The sequence below is a fragment of the Alligator sinensis genome, unplaced genomic scaffold (genome assembly GCF_000455745.1).
Source record: "Alligator sinensis unplaced genomic scaffold, ASM45574v1 scaffold628_2, whole genome shotgun sequence".
In the NCBI taxonomy this organism is placed as follows: domain Eukaryota; kingdom Metazoa; phylum Chordata; order Crocodylia; family Alligatoridae; genus Alligator; species Alligator sinensis.
In genome coordinates, this window is record NW_005841833.1 from 2782830 (window position 1) to 2792340 (window position 9511).

Consider the following 9511-nt stretch of genomic DNA (forward strand, 5'->3'; position numbering starts at 1 on the left):
TTAGGGGCTGGAAGGGACCTTACAGATCATCGGGTGCACTTGGGGATGGCTTTGGGTCGGCTGCAAGGTCCAGCAGCAGACCGAAGGTTTTCCTGAGCTACCCCCATGGTGTGCACAGAACAGGATTTTCATCCTCCAGATCTATCCTTCCAGTGCCATTTCCCCTTGCCACTGTCCCTCTGCTCGTCTCAGACTGCTTGCGCGCGAGGCTGACTTTCACTGGGACCTCTTCCCTGTCCTCCGACGGCAGGTGTGGGGAGCAAAATTTTCCCAGCGAGGAGACTTGAGCCCCCTTGCTGCCTCGAGAGCAAGCCCAGACCCCCGTGCAAACCAGGAAGCATGGAGGTGTGCAGCGTGGGGTCTGGTTTACAGTCACTCACTGACTTAAGGGGTTGCTACACGTCTTTATATTCCCACTTGGGCTCCCTAGAGACATGCGAAGAGGGAAGCCTGACACCTCGTAGGCCATAAAAGGCAAAGAGCCTGGGCGAGCCTATGGGAGAGAAGCAGGTCACTGGGAGGCATTTCACCATGAGCTGCAATGTCAGGCATTCGGGCTGTATATAAATGGATTAGGATTCTTTAAAGATCTCTCTCTCTCTCCCCTCCCTCCTACCTCATTCTCGGGAGAGTTTACAGGAGCCTGTTTGGCAGGGGGAGGAACTTTCTGCATGAAGGTTTGTCTAACGGTGCCCGGCACGTTAACGAGGGTCTCGATTAGCTTGGGGTTTCTGAATCTCTTTAGGGAATCTTGATTTTGAGGCTGGTGTCGGGCTTGTCTGTTTATCTCGCAAATGCTTTGATGCCACAGTAATTCTTCTAACAATAACATATTCCTGCAGATAATTCCAGCCAATCTCTTTCTGCCCTAAATAGTCTGTGCACAGTGCCTTCCCCAGGACGCTGGGATCCAAACCAAGGCCCCGGCGCCAGCCTGCGCTGCGCACAGCTTCCAAGGAAGGAGTGGTTGGGCAGAAGGGGGGTGTGGTAACTAGACTCCCGTTAAACTCCCAGCAAGTGCACGACCACTGTGGACATGCATTTCCAAGCTCTCCATGAGACCCGATGGAAGCTGAGCCTGTCCCGAGAGGAGTGACCAGAAATGACCTGACTGCAAAGAGTCAAAGCAGCAGTGGAGATCTGGGAAACCCTCTGAAGTTAGGGTCACGGTCACTTGGAGGAAAGGGGGAGGGGAAGCGGAAGAGGACACAGACCCTGCTTGCGAAGGGAATGCGTCGGCTAGCAAGAAATCGGTGGATGTCGGCTGTGCTGACAGCTGTTCAGGTAGGGTAGGTCTGGCAAGCGCCCAATGCTGCAAGCTCCTTTGTCAGGAGCTGCCACCCTGCCCTGCCACGAAGCATGGACTCCGGCGTGCCAGGCTTTGCTGCCCATCTCCACCACCTCCGACTCTAAGTGATGCTGATTCACATGACCTGGGAACCGAAGACTCCCAGCAGTCCGTGAAGTAAAGGGAAGGCGGTGCTGGAACCGCTATAGACACCCACGGTGGTGAGAAACCTCCATTTCAAGGCATTTGCCAGCACGCCGGGATGGAAGCCTCGACCTGGCGCTACTCCGGCTATTTGCTTGATAGCAAAAGTCAGACGAGAGAGCAAGACTCTCTTCTCCCTAGGGAAACCTCCAGGGTGAAACACAAAGATTATGCTCTGTGGAGTAAGAAGGAAGTCAGCCGGGAGGACCTGTGGTTTGAAGCGGAGCCAGGCGACCCCCTGGATACCGGTTACGACGTGCACGTCTCTACTAAAAAGGTGCAGATGAGCAAAAGGGTGTGCGAGAGCCGATCCGGGGGGCTGGTGGCAGAGGAGTCGTGCTTGGAAGAACGGACTATAACGAAAGGAAGTGGGAAGAGGTTTGTGGAAGGCGAAGCCTCGATGAAGGTGGTGGAGATGCAGCTCAGCCGGCCACACTTGGCAGAAGGGCCGGAGAGCAGGAAGGTGAACCCCATTGTTTATAGGCTGGAGGAAAATGAATTCAGCATCTGCGGTCAAGAGGGGGAAATTTCTCCTTTTGCCCATCCGGAGCCTGCAGGGAAAAGGGAAGTGACAGAAAACAGAGCCCCACAGGTGCCGGGAAGCCTCGGGAGCGAGCCGGCAGCAAGCACGAGTGGAAATATGATCAACACTTTCCAAGGAACCCTGAGGAAACAGATAAGCCGCTCGGACTCGGAAAGCAGCACAGAGAGCAGACAAGTGAACAGACTGACATTGAACTCTCCCTCCGAGGAATTTAAACCCACTGTCCCCACCAGATCAGATAGCTGGGGGAGAGGAGCCTCAGCAATGGACTGCGCGCTGCAAAGCAAGCAGGGCACGGCAGCTCCATCTGCCTCGCACGCCCTCCAGGACAGCAGCGATCAAGGAGGAAACTTCAGGCAGACAATTAATGCTGCCCCTCAGCCCGAAAGCTTCGCAGACCACCGCCCAAGTGGTCAGACTTGCGCAAAGGATCCACTGGGAAAGCCAGAGAAAGTTGAGCAGGTAGTGGTCTCTGCCATTGCAAGCTGCACTGTGGTCGCTAGAGATGCTGACACGGATCCAAGAGGGAACAGCGGCCTGGGCCTTGAGAGCAGAGGAGGTTTTGGAAGTGAGGCTGAGATGGTGGGGTCCGACTCGAACAGCCAGGGTAGCTGCTCGCCAGCCCCCAGCCTGCAAACCAAGGAAAGCCTGGCAGTTGTTCTTAGCAAGGCCGTCACAATGGCAGGGGTGCTGCAGGAACTGCCCCGCTGCCCAGCCAAAGCCAGCAAAAACCGGGCAGAAATCACATTGCAGAGCAATGCAATAAAATTAACAGGAGAGAGGGTCCCAGGCCAGGATCTCGCCCAGCAAGAGCAGAAAGTGAGGAGAAATGAAGAGGACGAAAAGGTGCTGAAAGTGGCTGATGTGAAGAAAACCTTTGAAAAGCACAAGTCGGCAGAGGGGAAAGCAGCAGCACCTCCACCCAATCCTGCGAGAAAAGGTGAGATATGTTAACTGCTGGGGTGGTTGGCTTGCAAGAAGCTTATCTGTGTCGTAGCATCAAATTTCACAGCTTAGCGTAAAATAACCTGCAGGTGGGAGTTCGGTGCGGAGATGAGTCTGATGCGCTGGGGTTGAGAAGCTCTTCAGAAAAGAGCTGTCTGAGAAAAATGGAGCAGCAGCTGTGGTCCATTCACAGCCAACTGCCCTCTAGCACAGCTCCCCAGTGAGGATCCCAAAGTGGTTTGATGCAGTCACATTCCCAGGAAAAATGCAACCTGAGGTGACAGCTGTTTGGTGAAAAAAGAGCCTTCTCCGTATAAATGTTTCCTGCAATGACAGCAATAATACCAAGCTGTTATAGAGTGTTTTTCGTCAGTCGCTGGTCATAATGCATGCCCTGTGATACCATTCTTCTTCCACCTTCTCATGTACTCATTCTGCCTCCGGACTCTGGGGGAACAGCTTTTCTTTGATTTATTCCTGTTGGTATAAGATTGATTCCCCCCCACTAATTCTTTTTATCCTTCTGGTGCGATTCAGCTGCACAACTCTCTTTTGAGAGTCAGATTGTATTAACATGAAGCTAAGGGCAAACATAGATTGTTAAAATGAAACCAGTAAAACCGTGGGTGAGACGGAGACTTGAGATCAAGCTAGAAATGAACACGTAGATTTGTCAGTGGGATGCTGCTGCTGTTCTGCAGAACATTGGTTTTCAACCTGTTTTCATTTGCAAACCCCTAAAAATGTGGAAGGGGGTGCGGACCCCTTTGAATTGTAAGTGTGGGTATTCACACACTTTTGATCGATCGTAGTCATCCTTGGTGGACCTTTTGCAGACTCCGGAGGTCCATGGACCACTGCTGTCGAACTATGTCGAACAGTTCACATGCCCTGGCTATTGTGTGAGCTGGTGGGTTTTTGTGGATTTTACCTACAGGGAGAGCATACGGTTTAAGACGTAAGAATATTTTGTATTAGTAAATGGTATTTAAAAGGAGGTCTCTGCTCTGTATATTATGTTGCTATAGACACCTGTGCAAAGAACCAACCCAGCTTGCCCAAATGTCAGTGATGATACAAAGTGCCTCAGCAGTGGAGAGTCACAGGCATGTAAAGCCCCGTTGCTGCAGGTTCTCAGGAAAAGAAACAGGTGCATCACGAAATGTGTGCAGTAGTGCAAGTTATCGATAACCAGAGAGACTAGCATCTCTCATGCCGACTCCTCTCCTGGGGCCTGGGTTATAGTCTGGACCGTCATCTTTTACTCACCTGGCGTTTTGTCCGACCCAAATAGCACAGCCCGGCTGGAAAACTCGCATGCTAACTTACCAACTGATTCTGAAGCAGTGGTGCCAGGCCAGAGAGGCATGCAGCATTTGGGGGAATAGAAAGGGCAGGTGGATGCAATAGGTCTTCTTCCAGCTATGTCTAGAGCTATAGGACAATGGCCCATCATTTTGCCACCTTTGTGGTCCCATCTATTTAAAAATCAAAAGAATTCATTAAAAAATGCATCCATCTATCCATGTAGCCACTTGCTGTTGGAAATGTATTCTGCTTTTAAATCATTTTTCCTGACTCTCTGGTATCTCTCCCTAGCAGTACTGAACTAGAAACATAAGGATGAGGTGAAAGAGGAATTCAAAATAGGTGGACTAATCAGGACGTAGATATTGAATATAGCAAATTTAATTAAAAAAAAATGCTACAAGAATAACAATGTTAAATCCACCCATTATTGTTCATTGCCAAAAGCCTCTGGTTCCCATACAGAACCTGGCTGATTTTTTTTTCCTGTTCAGCACAAGAGGAAAATATTGCTTCAAAGATATTAATTTAAAAAAGAAAACACTTATTTTTTCCTCTTCTTCTTTTTTGTGTTCTGCTTTCTGGCCTTTCTCTTTCCCGTTAATCATCTGTTACATCTAAGAGAGGCAACAAAGAACCTCCATCTGTTGCAATCAGTTGCTTCATTTTTTTTTTTTTATCTAGTGTCCCAACATTTTAATTAAGAATTAGGACTGAAACAAAAGGAAGGACAAAAGTACTGAGCTGGGGACTGTGTGAGGGAAAAGAAGACCAGTAAAGCACTCTAGGGATGCAACTGCCTTCAATTTAAATATACCTTTCATGGGGAAGCATCTCAAAACCTTTTTCAAATTATAGATAGGGAGTGTGTTTCTAAAATGTGCAAGAGCTATGTATCCATGCATTATACATGCCTGTCTGTGTACTGTAATATAAATTGTACCTTATTATATAATGTACTTCAAAGCGATCTGGATCAATAACCTTCTATTCACGATCCTGAATACAGTTCCTAATGATTTCATATGTATTTATAATACCGTGCACTTCCTGGCCCTTGCCACATTGCTCTTTCCAAGCAGCGTGCTAATTGCATAATTGCAAGCACTTAAGTCACTCCACTCATTCCAGTAGACTCCAGCATGCCACCCTTGGGAGGAGGTTAGTTGGGCTACTTTTCCACTTCCCAGATGGGGAACTGAGTCACAGAGTTGAAGTGACTTGCCTCAGATCAACCTGCAGGTCAGTGGCAGAGATGAGAATAGCCCCTTCTCCCCGCTCCCTAAAATGCTGACATCTTGCCCGTGTGCCTTAACCCTCACATTTGTCCTGCCTCCCTGACATGAAAGTCCTCATCTCTTTCCTGTGCTTTCCGGGGCACTTTTTTTTTTTTTTTTTTTTTTTTTTTACCAAATGTATCTGAGATTGCTCCAGTTATCCCCATTTCATTATTCTATAGCTCCCCTTTCTGGCCAAGAATTGAATGAATCCTGAGGCCAAACCATATAGGTTTCTCTCTCTCTGTCTCTGAACAAATGCTTTGCTAGATCTGGGGAACAGATCACCACAGGGCAACATTTCCTTGTGAAGGCTTTTTAAAATGTGTAATGGTTTTACCACATTCAAGAGCTATGGTGTGTTGACTTTCAGCAGTATTTTTAGCTTGGCAGCTGCTGAGCATATGACAAGCACTGCAATGCCTCCCCTGAAAATAGACTGGGTAATGGCTTTAATGAAGCTGCCCCCACCTTTGATATGTGTCTAACGCAGGGGCGGGCAATTATTTTGGGCGGAGGGCCGCTTACTGAGTTTTGGCAAGCCATCGAGGGCTGCATGACAAGCAGCCAGGAGCAGATCAATATTAATTTTCTAAATATTTTTAGGGGCCCTGCAGGCCGGATAGACTGGCCTGGCGGGCTGCATCCAGCCCACGGGCTGCATTTTGCCCACCCCGGTCTAATGTATACTGAAGACTGCAGCGTAAAAAGTAGTGCTATTACAAACACATAGAACTGGGTCTTGTTTCTTAAAATGTAGCCAATTTAGGTCTCTGCATTAGAGATTTGAAAAAGAAGCCTTCATTAAAAAAAAACAACCCAACAAAAACCTACGAAAAAATGTAAGTCCCTAAATCAGAGGGAGATGTCATCTTACATCACTGACTTAAATGAGCTCTCCTCCGAGTGCTGGATTCGGCCTGCATATCGATGTCTTGTTCTGAGGAATAAAAAGACATAATGGCCTGAGTTAAGGACCGAGCAATGTGTTGTTGAGCATTGCTGTCATTGAAGAGTTGGGGGTAGGGGGGAGGTGTGCATGCGTGTATTTAACCAGCTTTAAGAAGCAAATGAATAAATAAATACCCATCACAAACGCCCTGGAAAATCTTATAACCTGGTACTTCCATAATCAGGAAGTGCTAAAGCTAAACCATCACGTCTGGCATATTTTGTGTGACTCGGGAGTTAAGCTGCAATATGACAGGACTGCCAATGGCTGAGCTCCTTTAACCCCACTCAAAGCCAGTTTTCTTCATTCAGAATATATTTAGCAGGGAGGAAACTCGGCCCAGGAGTTTAGAGCATATATCCACATGTTTGGGCCAAACTCAGCCTTGAGGTTGCCCCTCTGGCTCTGAACGACTGGGTTGAGACTTGTTGTCCGTCCAAGAGCAGATGCAGAAACCAGTCCATCCCTCCCGCCAACCCCAAATGCACAACGGCAAGGTCAGACAGGCTGAAGAAACCTCTCCTCCAACTGAATGGAGCTGCCTCGGGCATTACATCTGTGCTGTCAAAAGTTACTTCTCTTGAACACTGTTCCCTGCAACGTATACCCTGAGAAAGATGGGAGCTACCCAAGGCCCTCAAGCAACCATTCTGTCCTGTATTATTTTTCCTTGTAACATGTTTTTTCCACTTATGCGTGTTGTCCTTAAAACACCCATAAACATACCGTTATGGGTACGGAGCGGATATAAGGGTTTGGACAGGAAGAGAAAGCTCGGAGCATGGCTTGTGGGTCTGCTGTCCATTGCAGCTTCGGAGGAGCTGGGTGCAGGACTCCCGAAAATCACAACCCGCATACCCTCTTTTGTCAGAATAATGTGACTTATTTTGCAAGGGAGTTGCTTGTAAAGAACACGGTGTGGACAGAGTAGCGTGATGTCGCGCTGATGGGACAGATACAGGTTAAATTTAGCAGCTGATATGAGCTGCAGAGGTGCGGTCACTGTGGTTCGATTTGCTCTGCTCCGTTTCTGTATAAAGATAAGATAGGACGAGAGTCAGCGTTGTGTCACACCTCCACGCATACCTCCACCTGGAGTCGAATTTGTAGCAACCAGGCGGAGTTTGATTTCTAGCAACCTGGTAAACTCTTTGGGACTAGGACAGCCTTAGCGGAACTCCTTCCGGCTGCATGAATTTGCTAGTATAATATAAACCTTGGAGGGAGAAAATAGCCTTGGATGTGTGAGTTGAACACTTTTTATATATATATTTTAGTGTTTAGGCTAATGTGGCTGGGAGCAGCAGCCCACTAGCTAGAACAGTGTAGTCCTGCCAGAATAATTAAAATAAGTGCCCTTCATTTCTTGCGGCGTGCTACCTTGTATGGTGATCTGGTCAGACTTAAGTGGCTCGTTGTTGCGGGTCAGAGTTTGAAGGCACTTTTGCAGCTCTGCCTTTCGGGTGCTTTTTCTCAAAGCGACAGCGAGGATTTGACAGGTGTCGCCATTCCTCCCCCTCGTGCCTAAGTGCCGGTTTCGGCATGCTCCCGAGGCACGCTGTGCCGTACCTGAATGCCCCTGGCTGAGGAGGTACGATGGACCTGCCCCATTGTAGTCAGGCAAGATATCAGGTCAGCTTTTGAAAGAATGGGGGTGGACAAATTTCATCCGGGCAAATATATCCTCCCTATCGGCAAGGTACGTCCCAGTACGACATCCCTGCTCGCTTCCCGTCATCGGGCCAGTTGTGCGCCGTTGTCGCCGCTGCTCTCCCCTGGCAGTGGGTGAAGCCGCTTTGCTGTGTTTTAAGGTTTCACGGTGCCTTAGGGTGAAAGGATCTAGACGTGCAAGTTCCCGTTGTTTTTGTTTCATACTAAGAGAGCTTGAGGCCTATGAATTATTACTCCATATAAAACACACACGGCTGTAAAACGCCCCGGCGGCTGATAGCGAAGGGACCGGCTGCCAGGTGTTTAGCCTCGGCTCCACCACTGACTCACTGCGTGACCTTCGGCAAGTCACGTACGTGTGCAGAAAATGTGAATCACCCTTCGGCTCTGCCAACCTGAAACAATTCATTGCCATTTAAGTCGGATGATGCCAAACGACTTGGGGGTTTTCTGATTTTTATTTTTTGGATTCCTTTCGTTTTGCTGCCGAGGGTGGTTCCTCCTTCTTTGTTTTTTTGCTGGAGGAGGAGGCCAGAGGGGAAATTAGCTCGAAGGAAGATGTTAATCCCGAAGTGCCGAGAGGTTAATCTTTGGGCGTCTCTCTTTCTTATCGAGGTGGAGGTGTTTGCACCGAGGGAGAGCTTTCTGCTTCATGGGGCCGGGGTTAAAACGCTGTCAAAGTTTCGATCGGTTTGTCTGTCTTGCGCCGCCTGCCACGCCTGCGCCTGCCGAGGGGCCTGTCCCCTCGGCCTGCGCCGCCCCCGGCGGTCACCGGGACTTCGAATTTATACACGAATCCCCTCGGGCACCTGCAATACGGCGCGTGACACCAGCAGCTTTTCTTTTACGGCCTCCCGATCCCCAGCCAGGTGCACCACGGCTGTGTTTCCAGCGACTTTTCGAGGGAGCTGCGCGCCCGCAGCTCCTCGGAGAAACCCCGCGTCTCGCACTCGACAAAGCTCGTCCCAAGCTGCCCAAACGAGAGCCACCTCGTCCGGCAGCGCCCGCTCGGTCCAGGCACCGACGACACGCCGTAACCGGTGTAAAGGCGCTGTGAGGGTCGGCGGTTGGAGGGCGAGGGCGGGGGGACGGGGAAGGCAGGGGCCGTGTAGGACGGCGGGGCCACTTTCTGACTGGATTGTGCGTGTGGAGGGCTGAGGGGGAGCCAGGCCGGGGTGCCCCTCGTGCTACCGTCGTGTGAGGCTCGGCTCACACCAGTGTGTGGGAGGGCGCGGTGGCAGGTGAGCCACCAGGAGCCCTCACAAGGCACTGAGGGGGCGGGGCCTCGACTGTTCAGCCCCGCCCCCGCCAACAGCAGGGGG

General features: G+C 50.0%; 1 protein-coding gene across 3 annotated transcripts in view; it reads left to right on the plus strand.

Moving 5' to 3' along the window:
- Nucleotides 1-911: 911 nt before the first annotated feature.
- Nucleotides 912-9511, plus strand: part of CORO1C (coronin 1C) — a 68063-nt gene continuing 59463 nt past the window's right edge. For 2 of the 3 annotated variants that reach the window (XM_025198612.1, XM_025198618.1), the window contains exon 1: nt 2860-2976. Coding sequence is in view for 1 of the 3 variants with exons in the window: in XM_025198604.1 (XP_025054389.1) it covers nt 1551-2976 (1426 nt within the window). In the remaining 2 variants the exon portion in view is untranslated. Of the gene's footprint in view, nt 2977-9511 lie in introns of all 3 variants that reach the window. The other variant, XM_025198604.1, reaches the window with a different exon arrangement.